Genomic DNA, 23,228 nt, shown 5'->3' on the forward strand with positions numbered 1-23,228 from the left:
CCGAAGCAGCTTTAGCTCGGCACCCTGGTCCCCCAGCAGTGGCTGGCACGTCTGCCCCAGTCGGGCTCGAGGCCCTCCTCCCCGGCTCTTATACCTCCCCAGAGGGCGGCAGGTCCTGGCCCTGTGCCCGCTCCCGTTCCAGTTGGGAAGCCTGGCAGTGATTATCGTCCATCAGAAACTCAAATCCCATAAACACACACAAACAAGACCTTGTCACCCTCTGGCCCCAGCTCTGCCCTCACCAGCCCAAAGAGAGGGAGGACACTGAACTTCTTGGCTCGTAAACTCCTCTTACCACACCTATGCCTGAAGCCCACCACTAGGAACCTATCTTTATTGGGTACAGACGCTATAAGAAAAGGCAATGCTGTGGGATTCTCCATCCATCACCCCATGTTGTAGGGCTCTGCCCTGATACTCCCCGATCTCAGATAGGGTGGTGATTCTTTCCTCAGTGGCCTGTTGTGAAAGTAGGTGAGATCACGCATGGGAAGCCCAGTGCTTGGCACACAGTAGGTGCTTTGTCCACGTGGGCTGCCTTTCTGTCCCTGGCTCACAGTAGGATTCAGTGAATGCTGTGTTGTTGAATCTCAGAACCCCAAGTTGGAAGTGGCTTCAGCTGACCCCAGAACAAGCAGTCTCCAGCCAGGGCAGTATCCCCTGGAAAGTATCTCCACCAAGTGGTCTCCTGGCCTCTACTGGGTGGGTGAGCCCACTGGCTCAGGTGGCCCACTTCATTCTCACACAGCTGAAAGAGATCCCCTCTGCTGGGCTTTGTGGAGGGGACTTGAGTTCCTATCAGGTCTCCTGGGACAATGCCCCCTCCAGGAAGGGGGGGATGAAGAACAGACTTGTATTATGGGGAAAACAGGCAAGTGAAGGGGCCTGTTGCTACCTCAAACATGGCTGTTGCAATATGTGTTTAAACTATAAATGGTTCAGGGGTCACATGTCTGGCTCTCCCAACCTTATTTCCCCCATGCTGCATACCCGAACCACTGGGCACTGGGCACTTTGAGAAGCCAGTGAGATTCGCCTTGCTGTCCCATTCTTTGTCCTCATGTCCTGGAAAACCTAGCATGTGACCTGTCAGGAGCACCAGTTGCCAATAAGAGGCCCCTAAAAGCTTCTTGATGGGATTCTCGGTGCCAGAGTGCCAGACATCCCAGCCCTGCCTCCAAGCTTGCCTTTTCCTTTCTTTTCCAGACCACACGCCGCCTCTTTCAGAACTCTGATATCCTTGCCAGGAAACAATTTGAATGTCCAGAAAAAAGGGGGAAAGGTTAAGTGACCCTTGGAACATCCACTCTGTGGATTTTTTCTAAGTATTAAAAGTAATGTTTGCAAAGAGTTTGTAAATGAGTGGGGAAATGCCTCTGCTGTCCTGAGGAGCAGGAGAGGGGAGGGGCAGAAGAGAGGGGGACAGAGGATCCCAAGAGGGCTCCATGCTGATAGCTGCGAGCCCAATGCAGGGCTTGAACTAATGAACCGTGATATCATGATCCTGTTAAGTGAAAAAAGGCAGGGAGGACGTGCCGCGTGGTTTCAGCGATGCGAAATACACCTGAGGACTTTAGGAGAAAAATGATCGGGGTCCCTTCTAGAAAACTCCCCATGTTCGCTGCACAGACTGGCTTCACTTTGAACCTCAGTTAGCTTCCTACGATGGCCTGACACACCCCCTCGCGTGTCCTGGGAAATCTGATTTCTGTTCTCTGAGATCTAGGTCTGTGCCCTCCTCGGTCTCCTCACTCTCACCTGGCGACTTAATTCTCCACCGAGAAAACAGAAGCCAGCTGCCAGCCGTCCCCTCACCTTCCGGACAGAAGCCCCTGCATCTCATCCATCTCTAAAGGCCCTCGCTCCGTTCAGAAGCCAGGCCCCTATCACTGGATCCGTCTGTCTCCCCTTTTCCATCCCGGCTGCGTCCATCTCTCGCTTGTCTGTTCTCTCTGCCTCTCTCTCTCTCTCCATCTCATGCGACAGTCCCTCCCCCACTGCTCCATCTCTCTTCCTTCTGCATTCTGCCTCCGTGTCCTGTTCACTCTTCAGTCCACTCCCCTGGGCTTCTGCCCCCACCACCCCTGCTCTTGGCGAGGTCCCCAGCAGCCTCTGAGTCGTGCTGTGCAGGGAGCACTCTTCTGCTCTCCTCTTCCTCCAGCTTCTCCTCCACTTGACAGTCTGGTCTAGTGTCTGGGCCTCCGGACAACACATTGCTGCCCGTTCTCTCCTACCTCACTGGCTGCTCCCTCTCTGGCTTTTTCCTTTTACCCATGTTCTAGACTAGCAATTCTTTTTTTTTTTTTTTAATGTTTTATTTACTTTTGAGAGAGAGAGAGTGCGGGCAGGAGAGGGGCAGAGAGAGAGGGGGACAGAGGATCCAAAAGACAGCACAGAGCCCCCACACAGGGCTGGAATCCACAAACTGTGAGATCATGACCCGAGCCAAAGTTGGATGCTCAATCGACTGAGCCACCCAGGTGCCCCTAGAAACAGGAATTTTTAACTTCCTGCTTGTGAGCCAGTTTTTCTTCTCTCTATAGATGCTCTCCCAACATGACCTCACCTGGTCCCATGGATTTAAATATTGTCCAAATGCTGATAACTCTTCATGACTCCAGACCAAGTAGAGTGATCTGTTTAAAACACAAATTAGATTCTATCATGCCCCTGCTTAGAGTCTCCAATGAGACATGCCTTGGCTCTTCTCCAACTTTAACTTGTCCTTTACTGTCCATCACCCATCAAGTCTAGTCACATTGACCTTCTCACTTCCTTAAACACCTATCAAGCTTGTCCCTCTTCCAGAGTCTTTGCCCTGGCTGTTTCCTCTGTCTGAATTCTCTTACTCTGGCTCTTTGAACAACTCAGTGTAAAATGTATTTATACACATATTTATTTAAATACACATGTTTATTTAATTTTGAGAAAGAGAGTGCAAGCAGGGGAGGGGCAGAAGAAAGGGGAACAGAGGATCCTAAGAGGGCTCCATGCTGGCAGCTGCGAGCCCAATGCAGGGCTTGAACTAATGAACCATGAGCAGCCTAATTTTTAGGGCTTTAAATTTTTTTTAATTTTGATTTAATTTAATTAAAAATTTTTTTAAATGTTTATTTACCTTTAAGAGAGAGAGAGAGCACAAGCAGGAGAGGGGAGAGAGAGAGGGAGACACAGAATCTGTAGCAGGCTCCAGGCTCTGAGCTGTCAGCACAGAGCCCGACGTGGGGCTCAAACCCATGAACCATGAGATCATGACCTGAGCCGAAGTTGGACGCTTAACCAACTGGGCCACCCAGGCACCCCGAATTTAATTTAATTTTTAATTTAAGTTTTAATTTTAGAGAGAGAAAAAGAGCATACGAGCAGGGGAGAGGGGCAGAGGGAGTGAGAGAGAGAGAGAGAGAAAAAAAAAGAGAGAGAGAGAGAGAGAGAGAGAGAGAGAGAGAGAATCCTAAGCAGGCTCCACACTCAGCATGGATCATGACCTGAGCCAAAATCAAGAATTGGAAGCTCAACTGACTGAACCACCCAGGAGCCCAAGGCTTTTTTTTTTTTTTTTTTTTCTAATAACTCAGTTTAAATATCACCTCCTCAGCAAGGCCTCCCTGACTACACTATTTAAAGCAGTTTCCCCTATTAATTCCTCTAATTTTCCCTCAGCCAGTGACTTGTTTCTTTCATAATTTGTATAATGAAAAAAAAAAAAAAAAAACCCTTTCGTTACAAAAAAAATCACCTCCTCTTTGATCCCTTCCAGGATTTAGTCTCCATTCAGTTTCATCAATTCAGCACCTTGAATGGGAGGAAATAAACTGATTTTTCTACTGGGTAACCAGCATCATTTCTTACAATCTGATATATAATTCTTATAATCATTTGATGCTTCATTCCGTCTCGAGTAGAACTTTAGGCATCATACACTGTGTGTCCGAGCTGAACATCACCCATTAGTGTGGCACAACAGACTCTGAAGTCGGATGACCCTGGGTTCCAGTCAGTCTCAGCTCTGCCACTTCCAAGCTATGTGACCTTGGACAAGCATTCCAGTTATCCATGGCCGCGTAACAAACTACCCCAAAACCCAGTGGCTTAAAACAACAATATTTATTTTGCAGTTTGGGACTGCTCATTTCTGCTCTACTTGGCGTTGGCTGGGACAGCTCCAAGGCTGGGGGCTGGGTCATCTGAAGGTTCACTCTCTCCCATGTCTGGTGGCTAGCAGGGACCTGAGCTGGAGTTGCTGGCTGGAACACCTTCATTAACCTCTCCACGAGGCTTGGGCTTCCTCCCAATGTGGTAGCTGGGTTCTGAGGTGAGTGGACTGAGAGAGAGAGGGCAAGCACGAGCGCATGAGAGAGCGCCAAATTGTCTTTTAGGAGCCAGCCTTGGAAGTCCCGGTATCACTTTTGCCATTCTCTATTGGTTGAGGAGGTCACAAAGGCCTACTCAGGTTAAAGGGGAGAGAATATAGATCCCGTGGCTCAACTGTAAGAGTGTCAATGCCGCACTTAAAAGGAGGGATTGGATGGGCTGCGTATTGCTGTGCCTATTTTTGGAAAATGCAATCAGCCACCAGAAGCTCCTAGCCTTTCCGAGATCCTCTACTGAAGTGCTGAGCGGGGAGCCCGGCATAAGTGAGTGCCCGACGGTCAGGAAGCTGCAGACAGACAGTCTCCCTGCCGGCATGTCACCAATTCTGGACTCCCAGCAAGTCCAGGTTTTTCTGGTCTGAACTAAGTCTGAGTCCAGAGCCCCTTCCTAGGCCCCACACCACCTCTGGAGCCCTCCCCACCAGGGCCATGTTGCTGGGGCTACACTGTAGATTCATGGCTCCTCAAATCCAAAGAACTTCGGAGCAGGGAGGGCCCTCAGCCTGCTTCTCAGCCATCAGGGACCCAAGCAGGATATGTGGTAGAGCCAGGACTTGGGCCCAGGTCCAAGTGGGAAGATCCAGGCCACTCTAATCTCAGGGCCACCAGTGTGGCCACAGGTGTGTCAGGAGTGGCTAAGCTGGCCTGGGTCTAGCATGTCACCTGCCTGCATTCACACCATCCAACATCTCCAGACCTACATAATGCATAGAGGAGAAATGGAAACACAGAGAAGATAAACCATCTCTAAGAACTCTATAGCATCTTTGTGCCAGAAAATGACCAGCTTACAAGAAATGGAGGCATCAGAGCTGAAAGGACCCTCACACTAGACCAGGTGGGGACTCTGAGGCCCAGGAGGTGGGAAGGCTTTGCCCCTGTGCCACACAATACCACCTAGGGGTATTTTATGTAATGAATCAATTGTGGCCCATCTCCCCCCCATACTCTAAGCTCCATGAGGTCAGGAATGTACCAAGGACAAGTCCACTCATTGTCCTATCTGGTGCCTATGGACTAGGTGAGTGGACGGTCAGTGGGAACAGGGGAGCTGTGCCTTGTCAGGAGGGAGTAGGAATACTTTGCAGAGAACTTGCTAGGTGGCCCTGCTCCATGTGTCTCTGTGGGGCCACTTGGAGGAAAAATCTGAGGGCGGAGGGGGCACACACACACACACACACACACACACACACTAGGACATATGTAGATCAGGGCGAAGCCATGCCTCAGGTGAGAAGGCATACCCCAGTACTCACTGCTGTTAGGGACGTGGGATAGAAGCGAAGAAGCAGACCTGGTGCCACCTGAGTGTCAAGGGCAGGGGAGGTGAAGAAACAGAATTGGGGGAGTGGGGGGATGGGGGGCAGGAGAGGAGGTGGAAGGAAAGGAGGGAAGGCAGGAACGGGGATGGGGTGGGAAGAAGAGGATGCAGAGAGGTAAACACAACCCTGCCCCCCTCTCCAGGTGACAAGGGGGTGCCTCTCTGAGGGGTGGGTGCCCACCCGGGGGCAGCCAGCCGAAAGACTTAAAACTGCCTGGGCCGGGCGGTGGCTCCACCAGGAGTAGCAGCCGCAAGGAGCGGGGGAGGGGAAGGAGGCGGGGAAGGTGTGATCGACACAGGAAAATCTACAACAGGGCCAGAAGCACAGCCCTGGAAGGAAAGAAAGGAAACCACCAGAGCCAGTGCTCCCGGGCTGTCCCGGGTTGTCCCGGTTGCCCTGGGGAGAAACGTGTGGGGATCAGGGTAATTGTCCTCAGTCCGTGCCAGCCCCTACCGGGGTCAGAACCTACTCCCAAAGCATCGCTGGTCTGTCACCTCATAGTGGGCAGCCTCCATTTTAGCCGTGCAGAGCCTGAAAGCGGGCCGGGGTTGGAGGGAGTATGTCTGAGATTCCCGCTTGTCAAGGTGTACAGAGCTGGGCGTGCACCTAGGGCTCCACGGTCCCTACGTCTGTAAGAGGGAAGCGGAGGTCTAAGAACCAGAGCACGCCCTGAAGGTGTGAGGTTTGCGTTCCATCCCAGCTCCGCCGATGACTTCGCGCTAATCGCGTGTCTTCCCTAGACTTCAGTTTACGCATCTGTACAATGGGATAATTGGTCTCGCTTTGCAAGGTTGAGGGGGGCGGAGTCCGCGCACGCTCCGCACAGCCGCGAGGGGCGAGGCACCGGCGGTGTATATGGATGCTGGCTCCTGCGATCTGAGGTCCGCCCGGCCTCTGCCTGGGAGTCCCCTCGCTCGCCGCTCCCGCGGCCCCTGCCCGGACGCTGGGCGCAGGGGAGACTCGGCCGGGTGCGTTCCCCAGGCGGGCAGGGGAGGGGGCGGCGGCAGAGCGGAGGAGGACGGAGCCCGGGCCGCGGCAGCCCAGGCCCGCCTGACCCTCGAGGGGGTCGCTGTTGCCTCGCAGATCCCTCCCTCGCTCGCAGCCTGTGTCCCTCCCTGCCGCTCCCGCCGCGTCCGCCTTTTGTTCGCGGAGCCGCGCGCCCCCGAGCCGAGGCGGCTGGGCGGGGAGCTGGCGGGGCTGCGCGGGGGGCGGGCCGCGCCGGGCGGAGCCGGGGCCCGGGCCGCTGCCGGACTCGGAGCCCGAGGGAGCGATCGGCGCGCAGGCAGCCGAGTCCCGGGCGCACTCCGGGGGCGCGGCGAGGCCGAGGGGGCGGGCGCCGGGCGGAGCCGGAGCCGCAGCCGGGGCGCCTGGAGGCGATCGGGCCGCTCTCTCCGAGCTCAGGGCAGCGGAGAGCCGGTGCGGCGGGGGTCGGGGCCAGAGCGCAGCCCCGGGGCTGAGGTGGGCCGAGAGGAGCCGCGGTCCGAGGGGCCGGAGCGGCGCCGGGACCCTCCCCAGGGGCGCGGAGGCCGGGTGGGCCCGGGCCATGCGCGCCGCTCGCTGAGGCCAAGGGAGGCCGCGATGGAGGTGCCGGCGGGGGAGCCCCCGGCCCGGGGCTGCGGTCCCCCGCCCGCGCCCGCCCCGGAGAGGAAGAAGAGCCACCGCGCGCCGTCGCCGGCCCGGCCCAAGGACGTGGCCGGCTGGTCTCTGGCCAAGGGCCGCCGAGGCCCAGGCCCCGGCGCCGCAGCCGCCTGCAGCGCCGCGTCCTCCGCGCGGCCCGACAAGAAGGGGCGCGCAGTGGCGCCCGGGGCGCGGAGCGCGGGGACGCGAGTGGCCGGGGTCCGCACCGGGGTTCGCGCCAAGGGCCGCCCGCGCCCGGGCACCGGGCCGCGACCGCCGCCCCCGCCGCCCAGCCTCACCGACAGCAGCTCGGAGGTGTCGGACTGCGCGTCGGAGGAGGCGCGCTTGCTGGGCCTGGAGCTGGCGCTGAGCAGCGACGCCGAGTCCGCGGCCGGGGGCCCGGCGGGGGCCCGCACCGGGCAGCCGCCCCAGTCCGCGCCGCCAGCACAGCAGCCCCCGCGGCCGCCCGCCTCCCCCGATGAGCCGTCGGTGGCCGCGTCGTCGGTGGGCAGCAGCCGCCTGCCACTCAGTGCCTCGCTCGCCTTCTCCGACCTCACCGAGGAGATGCTGGACTGTGGGCCCGGCGGCTTCGTGCGGGAGCTGGAGGAGCTACGCTCGGAGAACGACTATCTCAAGGTGGGGGCGCTGGTGGGGGGCGGAAGAGGGAGGCCCCGGGAGGTGCGGGTTGTGACGGCCCCAGGGGCCTGAGGCACCAGCAGGCCCACCGTCCCACTGAAGCCGCTGGGAAAGGGGGCCTGAATCCTCGGAGACTACCCTGGGGCTCCCACACACCTTGCCTCCCTTTTTTGTCTGGGAAACCGTCTCCTGAGGAGGACCCTAGATGACGAGACTGGCCAAAGGGCCCTGATTTTGGAGGGAGGGAGGCATGAGAAAACTGCTTTGGAAGATGCCTGGATGCATTACTTGGGGTGAGGGGTGGGTAGCCAGTGAGGGGCTGAACCTCTGTCCTTCAGCTGCTTAGAACCCCCCCACCCGCAGGCCAGAAGCTAGGCCTTGGGTGGCTCTCTTTTCCGGGACAGGTATCGGTGTGCACTTCTGCCAGGGAAACCCATGGCTGTCCCCTGCCAAGGAGAGGCCAGAACACCATGCTGAGTCTTTACCCAGGGCTTTCCTTGCTTCAGGCCTGTCCCCGCCTGCCTTTCAGGGTGGGTCCCATTTGAAAGCATGACATCTGGGAACATCCCCTTGGCTAGAGTCCGACTTCCGCCCAGTCTAACGGTCCCGCAGCCTGGGAGGATGATGTCGTGGGAGAACTGGTTCAGAGGCAGCTTCCTAAATCCCAGGATGTTGTCTTCTGCTCTTGTCTGCCCGGTACACAGAGGTCCCCACTGGCCCCTCACGGCCAGTGCCCTTGGCCTTCCCATGTTCCTGGTGAGAGGAGGGAAGCTGTCCATCTGAAAGCTGCCTTCCCTCTGAGCATCTGGGGCACCTGAGCGCTTCCCCGGAGAGCAGACCTATCTTGCCTTCACCCTTTCAGTGAACATGTGCACCTACTGGGTGCTGGCCAGTCTCTGTGTGCCCACTGCTTGGTACTGTAGCAGCTTTATAGAATGTGCTGGCCTTGGCTGGGAAGACTGAAAGCTTCACGGGCTTTCCCACCACTGGCTGAGCATGGTTTTGGAAGAGGCTGAAATGTTACCTACTACTCTCATCAGTTGATGGCCTGGCACCATATCCAGAGCACCCTGGCCAAGAGCCACAGAATCAACATCACTCTGCTGATTTATGTCTGCCTGGCAACACTTAGCTTTGGCCCAATAGGTTTCTCTCTCATTAGACTTTTGGGGTCTTGCTCAACTGTGTCTCCTCTGCAGCATGTGTTCAGTAAATACTTGTAGAATAAAAGGACAGGGCCTGTCTGAATCAGCATAATCCACCCCTTCAGCCTCTCATCTTTCCCCAAGCCAGGTCTCAGCCTTCTCATCTATTAAATGGGAGGGTAAGTCTTCCCAAAGGCGCCGTTCACTGTTGACAATTGAAGGTTCGTTCAGTCAGCTCTCACAGTGTTCAGAAGCCCGTAGTGAGGAGAGGACAAGTGGAGGGTGGGTGGAACAGAGACAACCGAGAAAAAGGCCTGGTCCTGCCCTCTTGGTGCCCTGAGCTGCTTCTGGCACTGCCTGCCTAAGCTGCTCTGAACTCACACCCTGAGCTCCTTACTCCTGCTTCCTGCCCACACTGTTTGTCCTGGCGAGGGAGATGGGCCATGGAGCTTTGCCTCAGAATCTCCTTGTGTACCAACCCCTGTGGGTTCCTGTCCCAGGAAGTCATCAGGCAAAGCTCTGGAGTCTGCCTGGGCCAGCCGTGACTCTTAAGGTGGGCAGTAATCCCAGAAGGCTGGGGGTTGAGCCCAAGGTCTCACAGGGGCCAGGGCCTGGCTGGGCACCTCCCATTGCCTAGGCTGACACTAGACCACGTTTCCATCATTCATTCAGTACTGCAGGCTTCATGCGCAGACCTCAGGCTACTATTGGATCCGGGGTCTGTGGCTTCCTGGCTGTGTGAACTCGGGCAAGTTACTTACTATCTCCAGACCTCAGTTTCCTCATTGTAAAAAAGTATATCCCACATCTTCCAACCTTAAGGGTTAAAGGAGATAATGTTTGCAAACACCTCTGGAGTGCCTGCCTCAGATGAGGGCAGTTGTGATCACTGCTGTTTCCCAGTGGTGTGTGACACGTTTCCAGAGGCACCCATCATGTTCTCAGTGGGGCTGGGGGCCTTCAGGGAGGCCAAGGACTGGAGGGTGACATGCAGTCAGCTGAATAGGACCTAGATAAGAACATTCCGGGCTGAAGGAAGTGGGAAAAAGTGTGTTGACTTCGAGGGATAGTACAGAGACTGGAGAGAGGGAGGAGGTTGGGCGGCGAGGTGAGCAGGGCCAGACTGTGCAGTTCTTGCCGCGTGCACTTTGGGTTGGTCCCTCTAGAGCTTTGTTTGATCCAGGTGCCAATCTCACAGAGGCGAGATGAAAATCTAGAGACTGGGCATGTGGACCATTAAGTGTAGTGGCTGTCATGGGAGGTGTTTTGTTCATTCTACAGATGGGTTAACTGTGGCCAGAGAGAGGAAGGCACTTGCTCTGGGTCCCTGAGCCGGTTCTCCAGACAGCCAGGGCTTGGAGTAAGAGTGTATTATGCTCTGTTTTTTGTTTGTTTGTTTGTTTTTAAAGTATATTTGTTTTGAGAGAGAGAACCAGCAAGGGAGGGGAAGGGGGTGGTCAGAGGATCTCAGGCGGGCTCTGCGCTGGCACCAGAGGGCCCAACACGGGTCTCAGACTCACGGACTGTAAGATCATGACCTGAGCCAAAGTTGGACGCTTAACCAACTGAGCCACCCAGGTGTCCCAAGAGTGTATTGCACTTTTGACGTGTTTCCTGCCCCTCTGGGCCTCTTTGCTTCCAAGATGCACAAACTGAGTTACCAGGAGAGGACTTTAGATCCCCAGTGTGTCCCCTGCAGATTACATGCTACCTGGGTTGAGTCCCAAGTCTGGTGGGGCCCTGCTTGGGTTCATCTCCCAGTGCTGGGGGCCCTGGGACCTGTCTACCATGGAAGGAAGGCCTCACTGGTGGTGGCTGATCTCCTGTTGCTAGAGGCCTGCCCTGGGGCCCAAGCCGGGAAAGTGTAAATGGGGCAGCTGCCTCTCGATCAGATGATAGGGGCTGCTACGGAGAAGAGAGTGAGCTTGCTGTCACTTGAGTTATTCAAACAAAGGCTGGGTGACCTTGCATGTTTGGGTGAAGATGTAGGGTTTGTGGAAAGCAGCTTGTAAACTGTACAAAACGTTGGTGGTTGTGATTAGAAGGAAGATTCAGGGAGGGATTTATGGGGTGGCTGCAGCTGAGCTGCCTGACCTCAGGATCGATTCCAGCCAAGGAAGTCTGAAGATTATTAACTTTCAAGGTTCCAGGATTCTAAGATGCAGCTTTAGTTGCAGAGCAGATACAATGACTGCATTTGACCTTCAAAACCCTGGTAGTCTCAGGTCTTCCTCCCCATCACCGCTAACTGTTGTCCATGTACCATGTGGTGAGGACATGCTGAGAACCATCTGAGTGTAGATGGAAGAATCTGAGAGTTGAGGCCCAAAGACCTGGCTTTCAGATCTGACTCTGCCATTTACTGTGTGGCTTTGAGCAAGTCGCTTGGCCTCTCTGAGCTCCTTTTTTTCATCTATATAATGAAGATGATGGAACCTACCCAGGCAGCTTCATAGGATTGTTTTCAGGAACCAGGGAGGTATGAATAGACAAGAAAACGTTTTACAAGCAGTGAAATCCCACATCTCTTGGGGGAACTGTTGTCTTTGTTAGCCAATGAGCAGACAGGACGTCCGTGTCTTTATTCTTGGGGGAGCTGGGAGAAGCCAGGAAGGTGGGTCCCCGTAGCTTTAGGATGTGAATAAATCAGGAGCTGCTTCCAGGGGGACAGGAAGGTGTGATCACATTCCATGCTGCCCTGCTCCCTCCTTGGAGGGTCTAGGTGTGAGTGAAGTACAGCCAATCTAGATGTCAGCCCAGGAGAGGAAGCATCCGTCCTCTACCTCTAGTTCTCATTGTACATTCGGGTAAATGGAGGCCCCAGGTCACGGCCAGGATTCCAAACCTGGTTGGACTAACTCTAGGTCCTGTTCTTTCTATAGCATGACTGGAGCAGTGAGCTTTTAGTTGCTAACGGTGTGTCTAGTCTGGGACACAGGTTGGTTAGAGGGATCCTGCTGTGTGCCAGGCTCTAGACTAAGACTTGTTGGGAACAAGTAGAGGTAACATAGGCTGGGGCGGGGACCTGGAGCCTGCAGGCAGGCGGCAAGGGACATGTACGTGCATGCGTGTATGGGAATATGTGCCTTGCACCTGTGCAGCGCGTGATTGGGACAAGGGGGATGTGAGGTACCGGAGGAAACGATGGGGGTTTGGATCCAGCCTTAAGGGTTAGTTAATGGTTAGGCTAGAACTCAGGGAGCTGGACTATTAGAAACGTTCTGGGGATCCCCCCCAGACCACTGATCCCTGGACTTCTGTGGCTCTTGCCTCATGAATGCTATCCCCTGTTGATCGCTTCCAGTGCGCTAGGCTCTGGGTTAAGTAAGCCCTTACTCCTCACAGCAACCCTGTGTTGAGGGTTCTGACGTCAGATCCATTTGGCAGATAAGGAAACCAAGAGGCTATGTAAATGTGCCCACGATTGCGCCGTGGCTGTACTTAGGAACCTCACTAGAGAACCCTAAGGAGCTCCCCTTGTGCCATTGCTCTTCCACCCTCTCCCATGCAGGAGGTGGCCTGTGCCTCTGAGTTTCACAGAGCAGAGTTCTTGCCTGGATTTGTCAGTTACAAGCTGTGTGATGTTGGGTGAGATACTCAGCCTTTCTGAGCCTCTGTTTCTTCTTCTGTAAATCGGGGGATAAGCATGCCTGCCTCAGGGTCATGGGGAGCCTTTCGAGTGTGGTGTGCAGTAAATGTTAGTGCCTGTCTCTGTTGTCCCTTTTCCTTACCTGCTTCTCCAGGCATTCATTCATTCATTCATTCATTCATTCATTCAACTGATACGTTCTGAGAGCTGCCTGGCTACCAGGCCAAGTGCCAGATGTTTTCTCAGCTCTTCTCAGCTTCCAGAATCTGTCTCTGGGTTCGGGAGGGGGGTTGGTCATTATGGTCAGCAAAGCTCCCGCCTGGTCCCTGCCCTGAGTCCCAGCCCCCCAAGTGGCAGCTGAGAGGGGGCCTGGAAGAATCTTCTCTGAGACCTGGGTCTTTAAGAATCCTCAGCGGTTTGCCTGTCCTTAGGGGGAGGCGGGCAGCTCCAGCGAGATGGAAAATGAGATGGAAAATATGAGGCCGGCTGCTGCGGAGGCCTGGGGGGACCGCGGAGCTCCCAGGGCTCCCAGCATTCCTCACAGAGGGGCTGGGCCTGTGTCCCCGGGCACACTTGTCGAGCACACACAAACACACGTACGCACAGCGCATGCTCAGAGATCCACAGCCACTCATATGCGTGTCACATATACATCCAGTGACACACACATAGGTTGTATGCTTCCAGAAGCACACCTCATGATGTGTCAGAGAGGATACACTCTCAGAAGGACACAAACCTATGCAGATACAAAATCTGTCTCCTCATACACACACAATACCAGACGCGACAAACTCACACCATCTAGAAGACCCCTGGCTCAGAAACACCCACTTACACACGCACACATCTTACCTACCCAGACATACTTGGCTGTGTCCCAGATGGACACACAGCTTTGAGACACCCTCAGACGTATCGGAAATACACATACATATGCAGGCGCACACACAAACCCACGCAGACTCATTACACACAGGCGCCAGCATCCACGCAGATCCAGAGATCCGCTCCTGCCAGGCGGGCACAGACAAGCTCATCACCCAGATGCTCACCCTGTCTCTTCCACAAAGAGAAGGTGGAGGCCCTTGCACACTTACCTTTATCTGGGGCTCAGACGCACACCCAGGAGATACACAGACACAAGACACATAGCCACGTACACATAAGCAGGGACACGAGCAGAGCGCACTCAAATGTCAGGCCTGTAGCATTTGCCCTGGGGAACCAGAGACTCGCAAAACAGGATCCCAGACACACACACACACACACACACACACACACACACACACACACACGTGCCCGCGTGCGCACGCACACACGCACACACACACAGGCTGTGATAGTTCACCCACACAGAAATACAGGAAATCCTGGTCCCTGTCCTCTGGAGCTGGTGTGTACAAACGACTATGTTCAGCTACTCCCAAGGTTCCTTCCACAGGGCTGCTGGGAATGGTGAGGAGTGTGGCAGGGGCTTGATTTGTAACGGCCTGGGTCTGGCAGGTCACTACGTCAGGAGAAGCTGCACCAAAGGCGCTCGGGCGCCTGATGCCCAGCACTTGGGCCTGGGCCCAGTGGGCTGAGAGAAATGGAGCAATTGTCAGGCCTGCCCACAGAAGAAACACTGCCCAGGGGCAACTCCCTTCTAATCTCCTTGGAATTTCCGGCTTGCCCTCATCTCCCTCCTCCTCCCCTTCCCCCTTTGCTGGGGGCTGTGGAGGGCCATGCCACTCCCATCTTTGAAGGGTGCCCATTTCTGCCTGGGAAACAATGAAGGAGGCCAGGATGAAGGAGGTTGGAGGAGATGTGGACGCTCAGAAGAGGGTCCTGGAAGACTTCCTGGAGGAGGGGGCATTAGAGCTGAGGAGTTAGCCTTGAGTGGCTGCCTCTGGGTCCAGCTGCTGGGATGGTGCCTGGCACCTCGTAGGGACTCAATAAATATTTGTTGTGTGATTGAATGAAAGGTAGTGATCAAGGTCTGTAGGTGGTCTGTGGGCTTAAAACAGAAGAGCTGGAGGGAATGGTGGGTGTGAGCAGGGGTCAGGGAGAGGCTGGGAAGGAGAGTTGGGCTTGCTCGGGAAGGGCCTCAAATGCCAAGCTGAGCTGAGGTGCTGTGAACACTTTGCTGGGAGGGGGCCATACAGCAAGGCTAGTAGCTGCCCCCTTAGAGTGTGCCTCTCGCCCTAGACGCAGGAGTCCAGAGTGGGAGGAAAGGAAGGCTCTGTGGTCTCATTTACAAATTCCATGTTTGGGGTCAAGTCTAGGGCCAAACCTTGCTTTGTCCTCCCTATGCATGGTCTCCATGTGAAAATCCCCTCATCAGGCCTCAGTCTTCTTGTCTGTAAAATGGGAATCGAATCCCTTTTTGCAGGGCACTTAGGAGGATTAGTGTTCAGGTACATGGTGCATCCAGTACCATCCTGAGCACAGAGGAAGAGAAGGAGCCCTACATCCTGTGTGGCCTCCAGAGGAGAGGAAATTCCCCAGGGGAGGGGCTCGGCTAAGTTCCAAGCAGGGGCCTGACCAGCAGCCAAGGTTATTGCTAAGGTCATTCCCCTCATAGCACATACACATGACCTCATCTGTGGTCATATTCTCTGCCCTCCGGTGCCAGAAGGAACTTGGGGCTGGGGTGGGGAAAGAGCCAGAGACTCCAGGGTATTCTGGGACAGGCTGACCCTGGCCTTCACTGGAGGCCCGCAGGTCAGTACCGTGTCTGCATTCTGAGCAGATAGGGCTGGCTTCCCTGAGGAATGGCAGGGAGTCAGAGAAGGTGGGAGCAGCAGGACAGCCCTTCCCTTCTCTGGGGTCCAAGGTGGTTGAGAGCACTGTAGGCTTGAATCCTGGCTCTGCCTTTTCCTCTATCAGCTTCCCCTTTACGAGGCTCAGTCTCCTCACCTGAAAATTGGGGATGCTGGCAGTGCTCACCCTACAGGGTTGCGGTGAGCACCGAGTAAGGGAAAGCATGTGTGTAAGGATTAGTGGGGGCCTGGCTCATTGTAAGGACTCGGCAGCTATCCGCCCTCACTGCTTACTGGCAGACTGGGGTCTGTAAGCCCTGGTCCTTGAGGCAGAGGTTGCGTCTGGCTCTGGGTGTGAGTCTTGGCCTGGAGCAGGGGCCTGGGAGGTGTGCGTGGAGCTGAACTGCATCGTGGAGATCCCCAAACACTTCTGCCCCTTGCGTTCCCCCTTTCTCTCCCATCCCATGTCGGTCTTCTCTAGACGGCCAGTGCTGCATACTCTGTAACCTGGGGATACTCCTTTGCCGGTGGAGGATGACTTTGGGGTCCCGCATTCTAAGATCAAGGTGAATAATCTCCTGTTGCCTGGGCCACAAAGAAGCACAGGCTCCAGTGGAAAAATAGTTTGGGGTCCCACAGCTAGGCTGGCTCAGCTAAACATCTTTCTGCTAGTTTGCCCCAGATCTGCTTGGGATCTTCTGGGTCAGCTGCATCAGCCTCTCCCCTCCTTGGCCTTGGCCAAGTGCCTGGGCAGCCTGTGTGGTTCTGCCTCCCTCAGCCTCAGCTCACCTCGCTCCACCCAAGCTCCCTTGTGTTCCTCACACCCAGGTCTCAGTCCCTGTGCTCTTCCCACCTGGGGGGCCTTTGTGCTTAAGGTTCCCTCCCCTTTCTGTTTGTTTCCACCTTCCTGCGCTCAGCTCCAGGCCAGGCCCCCGAGTTAGACATCCAGGAGCTTTCTATAGGCTCCTTGGGGACATTTACCTCAACAGTAATTAGATTATTAACTGGGTAATTACAAGTTGCCCATCGGCCCCTCCCCCATGTGTTCTGCGTGTAGACAGGGACCTTGCCAGGGTGGGACCTAGCCCCTTCCTTTCACACAGGTGTAAATTGAGCTCAGAGAGGCTAAAGGGCTTGGCAAAGGTCACACAGCCTGGAAATGGCAAGAGGCAGAAGGATGGGAGGTCTGGTGGTGCTCGTTCCAGGGTGCCAGGCAGGGCGATGGCCCAAACAAAGGCTTGGAGGCGGGAAATGGCTGGGGTGTGCAGAAGCTTCAGGTTGTGTGGCCTGGAGTCAGTCTTCCTCTCTCCAGCCTCACTTTCCCTCCCCAAGAGTCTCTGAGCCCTGTTCTGTCCCTGCTCTGAGATTTGGCTGCAGCCCAGAGGCCGTTTGGAAGATGTTTTAAACACATCCAGATCCAAATGCTGCCTTCCTTCCTGTTCACACAGAAAGGACAAGAGGGACATCGTCAGGCGCTCCCACTGTGAGCGCCTCCCCCCACCCCCAAAAAGGCGGATGTCTCCCTATTCTGTTGGGTGAGGCCTGGAATGGGCCAGTGACAAGCCAGGCCTGGCCTTGGTGGGAGATGGTCTCCAGGTATATTCTCACCCCAAACACACACATACGCACACACCCCTCCCCTCCAGAGGGGGTGTCTGTGGTTTCAAGCAGAGAGCTGTGTCAGATTTGGGAGGCACGCTCCTGACTGGCTGTGGAGCCTTTATCTTCTTGAGCCTCTGTTTGCTTATTGGCAAAATGGGCATAAAGTAATAGCACGTGCCGCAAAAGGACTGGTAGCATGAGATAATGGAAATTCAGGCAGAGCTCAGCCAGGTGTTTGGCACACAGAAGCTCCTGTAAGTATTAGCTATTATTGTCACTGTTGTCCCATTATAGAGACTGGTCTAGTTTACAGGAGCTCAAACTGAACTTGAATCCTGGCTCAGCCACTTTAGTGTGGGACCTTAGAGAACACTGTTGACCTATTTGACCTTGGTTCCTCACCAGGCAGTTGAGGGGGGCAGGGCTGGGGATACAGTGAGACAACGTGGCACAGAGGGAGCGCTGTTGTCTATTTTTATTTACTGGTGTTGGAGGGGCAAGTCCAAGATCGCTGTCTTCCTTAATGACCCAATGGGTCACTGGGACGAGGCAGCCTCTGTGCCAGCTGGAGCAGGGGCATTGGTGTGGTATGGCCATACCTGGCTGGGCGTCCTGGCCCTCCTCTAGGACTTTTGACCCTGACTATCCCCAAACTGGAGCCCAGCTTTCATCCAAGGAGGCTAAGCTGGATTGAGCTCTGGGCTAGGAGGCAGGCATGCAGAGTCCCTCTCTGCTTGACTCTGGATGCTCTGGGGCGGGGGGTGGGGGCGTGCTCATCCCTCTCGAGGCCTCAGTGTCCCCGTCTGTCCCCCGCCCCCCACCTTGCTGCTCCCAGAATCTTTGCTTTTGAGTGGGGAGGGAAGTGGCGTTTTGCAGAGCCTTCTGCGTTCCTTGGGGTCCAACTGCAATGATCTCATCTGGAGCCTTGACAGACCTGGGGGACCGACAGAAGGGATAGCAGATGGCGGCCCTAGCCTCTCGGGGGGCTGGCGTGCTGCCCCTGTGGCCACTGTTGGCCCACCCTGCAGGTCAGCCCTTCTGGACCGGGGTGAGTGCCCCAGGCCAGAGCCAGGCTGGCAGATGGGCAGGCAGCCTGGGCTTTAGCCCAAGGGAGGGACCGTGGTGGCCGGGGCGGTGTGGGAGAAGGCTGGCCAGGCAGAGGCTGCTGTTCCTCCATGGAATGGTTGCTACCCTACAGAGGGAGAGTTCTGGGTGCTTTAGCTCGGCTCTGTCATTCTTCCTGGGTCTGCCTGCCCATCGGCCTATCAGGTCCCTGGAGCCAGAGGAGGAGATGACATATTTGAGAATGTAACTTGGGAGTTGGTAGGAGGGAATTTGAGGCCCGCTACCAGGATCCCAAGCCCCCGTGGGCATTAGGTTCACAGAGTCACAGAATTAGACTTAAACATAGCACCACTGACTAGAAGCGGTTTTCTGCAGGGCAGGGGAACAGGATGGTAATCTTCCCCTCTTAGGACCCCTTTGTTAATCCGGCGGCTCTTTATTGAGCTGTTCCTTAGTGTGCCAGGCACTGCGCCAGGTCCTGCCCTCCTGAAGCTCACATCTTAGTGGCAGACTGACATTCCATAAGCAAACAGATCAATAAGGAAAATAATTCACATCACAGATAAGCCTGTGACACATTCCGTGAGAGAACGTGGACACGATGGGCTTGGAGGGGTCTTGGAAGGCTTCTCTGAGGAGGTGGCATTTACGTGGAGGCTTTAAGCAGGAGGGGAGCCCGTAGTGCAGAGACGCAGGGAGGGAAGTCCAGGCAGAGGGACCCGCTGGGGCAGAGGCTTCGTGGTGGGACAGGCGAGGTAATTTCTGGGAGAAGAGCCGATGTGGCTTTTGTCTTTTGTCTTGCTTTTGTCAGGCTTTTGTCTTGCTTTTGGATCAGGTGATTTACATACAGTAAGGTGAGTTTTGGCAGAAGCGTACAGCTCTGTAACCCATCACAGTCCAGACATGGACCCAAAAAACTCCTGGGCTCCTTTCTAGTCCATTCCTCCTCCCCCAGCCTCCCACAAACACTGATCTGTTTTCTGTCTCTGCGGTCTTGCTTTTTCCAGAATGTCATGTAAAGGGAATCCTGCAGTGGCCTGCTGAGCCTGGGTTCCTACACCTGACATAACGGGTTTGAGCTTCATCCACGTTGTTGCGGGTTTCAGCAGTTTATTCCTTTTTGTTGCTGAGTAGTATTCCGTCACATGTGTGCCACCGTTTATCCATTCAGCCGAGGGACATGTGGGTTGTTTCCAGATTTTGGTGATCATTGGAGAGTTTTAAACAGGAGAGTGACATGGTTACAACAAAACAAAACACTCCATGTACTAAGTGGAGAACAAATTAATGGGGAAAAAACTGGCCATCCTCAGGGTTAAATTCAATGATCTGGTGGTGAATCTGGCTCTCTATACATACTCAGTAATTGCTCATTACAAAAAAGGCTGTGCCTTGGGGCAGCCAGGGAGGCTTCTTGGTGGAGGTGGCACTTGAGGTGGAGGGGGAGGCAGAGGTGGGAGACATACAGAATGGAAGGAGGCCCAGGCAGTACAGGGTCCCTTCGGGAGCTGGTTGTGCTGAGACACTGGCTCCCTGTGCCTGACTCAGCCTTGGTATTCCAAGGAGGTCTGTAGGACTCACATCAGAGTTCCCTGGGGCTGCTGGGTGAACCCGAGCCCTGTGGGGGCTGACACTCTTGGGTGGGAGGTAGCTGGGGACCTCTGCTGTGGTATAGTTTCTTCCTTGGTGACTGGTAAGAAGTGATCTCCTCCTGCCTTCAGGAAGCTTCTAACCCCCTGCTTCCATCCCTGTTCCCTCAGGGCTGGCTGGCAGCTGTTGCTGGGTTCACATCACTCATTGCCACTTCCTGTGTTTCTGCAGAGGGGCCTCGAATTTGGTCACTTTCGTCTCCAGCCCTTCAGGTCAAGAGACTACTCACCATCTACTCCTAATGACCAGTTTTATCAGATGGATCGTCTGGAGTCACTTACAAGTGTTCCAGTGGGCCCCAAACCTAAACTTCCCCCTCTTGTCCTCATTGTACAAAGATTTATCATCGTATATTTGTGTAGGTTTCTTGTAGAAAACATTCTGTCCTGCAATATTTATTTATTTATTTTAAGGTATTTTTTTTGTAACGTTTATTTATTTTGAGAGAGAGCGCACAAGTGGAGGAGGGGCAGAGAGGGGGATGGAGGATCTGAAACAGGCTTTGCGCTGACAGCAACGAGCCCAATGCAGGGTTTGAACTTACAAACTGTAAGATCGTGACCTGAGCAGAAGTTGCATGCTCAACCGAATGAGCCACCCAGGTGTCCCTCTTTCCTGCAACATTTAAAATGGGGCTTGAGGGGCACCTGGGTGGCTCAGTTGGTTGAGCATCTGACTTCAGCACAGGTCATGATTTCACGTTTCATGAGTTGGACCCCTCATTGGGACAGTCTGCAGCCAGCACAGAGCCTGCTTCAGATGCTCTGTCCCCCTGTCTCTCTGCACCCCTCCCCCGCTTGCATGTGCTCTCTCTCTCTCAAAAATAAATACACATTAAAAAATAAAATAAAATAAAATAAATGTGGCTTGAAGGCCGAGCTCTGCTTCTCTAGCTTTATGCCCTGGTGGGGAAGAGAGGGGGCCTGGGGGGCCAAGTCAGACCCCACAGATGAGGCACCTCTGGAAGGAACACAGGCTATGTATTATTTTGTGCCACAGACGCCTTTAAGCTCTCCGCTGAGAATAATTCTCAGAATAATGTTTTTAAGTGTTTAAAACACAAATGAAACCAAATATATCACAATTATCGAAAGATACTTCTAAGTTATAATAATATAGTAAATATATGTTTATTAACTCATCAGATCTGCTGACCGGTCTATTAACCAATGTAGTCAGTGCAATTTCAAAGTACTGATGAGTGTAAACACCATTTTGACACTTCTGCAATTGTTACATGATAGGAAAATATCTGTGATTTCTTTTGGTGGCAAACTTAGGAGTATTTCTCATACAACTATGGCTTATCCAGAATAGAAGGAAATGTTAATTTTTAGTTAGAGGCTGGTGGAAGTAAAGATATGCTATTTTTCCCCCTTCCCATCCAAGTCGATGAGTTCCCTGAATTCTGGTGCAGACGAAAGAATCTGAGGTCTGCAATCTGAGTCCTGCTTGGAGGTCTCTCGGTGTGAGTTTGGGCACAGCCCACCTTCCCTGTGCTTCTCTGCAGTTCTCCGTCTCTAGAACAGAGGTGGTGGTTCCTGTCCTGCCTGTCCATGGGGTTTCTGTGAGGACCCATGAGATGATTCAGACGGAATGTCTTTGTAAACTGTGAAACCCCGTGCTGCCATGCAAGGTCTCGCTATTATTAGCAGTAGTGTGAGCTCATGTTTGGTCCTCTGGCCCAAAAGGGACCAAGAGACTCTTCCTGGCCAACTCCTCCAGGATTCCTGGGAACTAATCCATTTCAGGGAGCGGGTCTGCCTCTGAGAGGCTGCTTCCTGCAGGCTGACCTCATGGATCATCTGGAGGGTGTGTAGGGGGATGGACGGAGATGCACTTTGTGGGCAGGGAGTGAGTGACTAAGCAGGAGTTCCCTGGGTAGAGAGACCCTGCCCAGGCTCTCCCTGACTCTTTGCAGCTGACTTGGGGCTGGGATCAGGAGAGCTTGCCCACCCTGGTCTGTGGAGAGAGACTGGGCAGGGCAGAAGCCATACTCATCCTTCTAGTCAGACATCTACCGGTAGACAATGATGTGTGCCTGTCCTGGGCCGTGCTGGGGATCAGACACGGGTGGGACCTGGCACCTGCCCTCCCCCCAGCTCTTGGGGAAGATAGAGTTGAAAGCAGACAAATGCAACCTGAAGTTGTTAGCACAGAGAAGAATGGAGTTCAGAGTGTGTGGTTTGGCCGGGGGGGTGGGGGGGTGGGGTGGGGGGTGGGGGGTGGTGATGGAGAAGGAGAGAATGTTCTGGAAGGATGACATAAATTAGGAGTTAGCCTGGCAAAGGCCATTCCAGCAGAGGGACTAGCCCAAGCAAACCTGGAAGTAGAACATGGTTAAGGTCCTGTTTCCAGCTCCACCATTCCCTTGCTTGAGCAGCTCTAGGAAATTTCTGAGCCTCAGTTTCTCATCTGCAAAAAGGGAACATCTTCAATACCAACCTCACAGGGCTGGGAGGAGGATCACATTATTGCACATGTATGCATTGCCTGGTCATTCATGAGCTTCCCCATGGTAGCTTTCTTTCTTTTTCTTTCTTTCTTTTTTTTTAAGATTTTATTTTTAAGTAATCTCTATCCCCAACATGAAGCCCGAACTTACAACCTTGCGATCAAGTCATATGTTCTACTGACTGAGCCAGCCATGTGCCCCGAGATGGTAGCTATTTTCTAGTCCTGGCATAGCGGGACGTCGGGGGTGGAGGATGCAGGGGTGGGGGGCAAGACAGGAATAGGGAGGAGACCAGGGGCAGCTCCGGTTCCAGGTTAAGGGGCTTGGACCTAATGCAGAGAAGCCAGTGGGAAATAGTGGAGGAGACAGAAAGTGACCAGCTTTTTTTCCAAGTTATCTCCAATAAACAGGAATTTCCACTGTAATTAGAGCAAAATAAACATTTTCTATAAAGACTACTCTGGCAGTAGGCAGGGTACCCCGTTCCTATTCTCTATTCCTGTCCTACCCCACCCCCTTTCCCAGTCCTAAATAATCAGGCTGAACTTCAAGGGGAAGAGAAGTCAGCTTGAAGGAGTGGCCACAGGGGATGGATGGCGTTGACCTGGCAGGCCATGCCAGGTCTGAGCACCTTTCCCCGGCTTCTTTAGGCTGGCCTTTCTGACTGTGGGGTAGAGAATCAGGGCCCCCAGTTTCTGAGGTGGGCACTGCTGGCCTTTTCCTATCTGCAGGGGAGGATGAGGTTTGGGGTTCCCCACCATTGTTGCGGGGGGGGCGGTTTCCAACAATCTTGCTTTGCAGCCACTGGGCCTGTTGAGTCTGGTGGGGTTTGATCCCTTCCTCCTGCTTCCACATGGATGGGGGTCTGGGAGGGGGGAGAGGAGCAGGAAGGCCCCTGAACTGTCTGTGAGGGAGTTGGGAAGGCTGAGCTCCCCTCCCTAGCCCCCAGCTCTGTCAGTTGGTTCGGACTGTCATTGCAGGGCTTTGTAGGGCCACAGGCTGGGACTGTTGGACTGAGCAGCCCTGGAGGATT

The 23,228-nt window shown here is 54.5% G+C and overlaps 1 protein-coding gene across 2 annotated transcripts in view; it reads left to right on the plus strand.

The window, feature by feature from the left end:
• Positions 1-7,131: 7,131 nt before the first annotated feature.
• Positions 7,132-23,228, plus strand: part of SOGA1 (suppressor of glucose, autophagy associated 1) — a 64,956-nt gene continuing 48,859 nt past the window's right edge. Inside the window, exon 1 of one of the 2 annotated variants that reach the window (XM_042931031.1) lies at positions 7,132-7,945. In XM_042931031.1, coding sequence (XP_042786965.1) covers positions 7,271-7,945 — 675 coding nt within the window. In that variant the 5' untranslated portion in view covers positions 7,132-7,270. The remainder of the gene's footprint in view (positions 7,946-23,228) is intronic. The other variant, XM_042931032.1, reaches the window with a different exon arrangement.

The sequence above is a fragment of the Panthera leo genome, chromosome A3 (genome assembly GCF_018350215.1).
Source record: "Panthera leo isolate Ple1 chromosome A3, P.leo_Ple1_pat1.1, whole genome shotgun sequence".
Classification (NCBI taxonomy): domain Eukaryota; kingdom Metazoa; phylum Chordata; class Mammalia; order Carnivora; family Felidae; genus Panthera; species Panthera leo.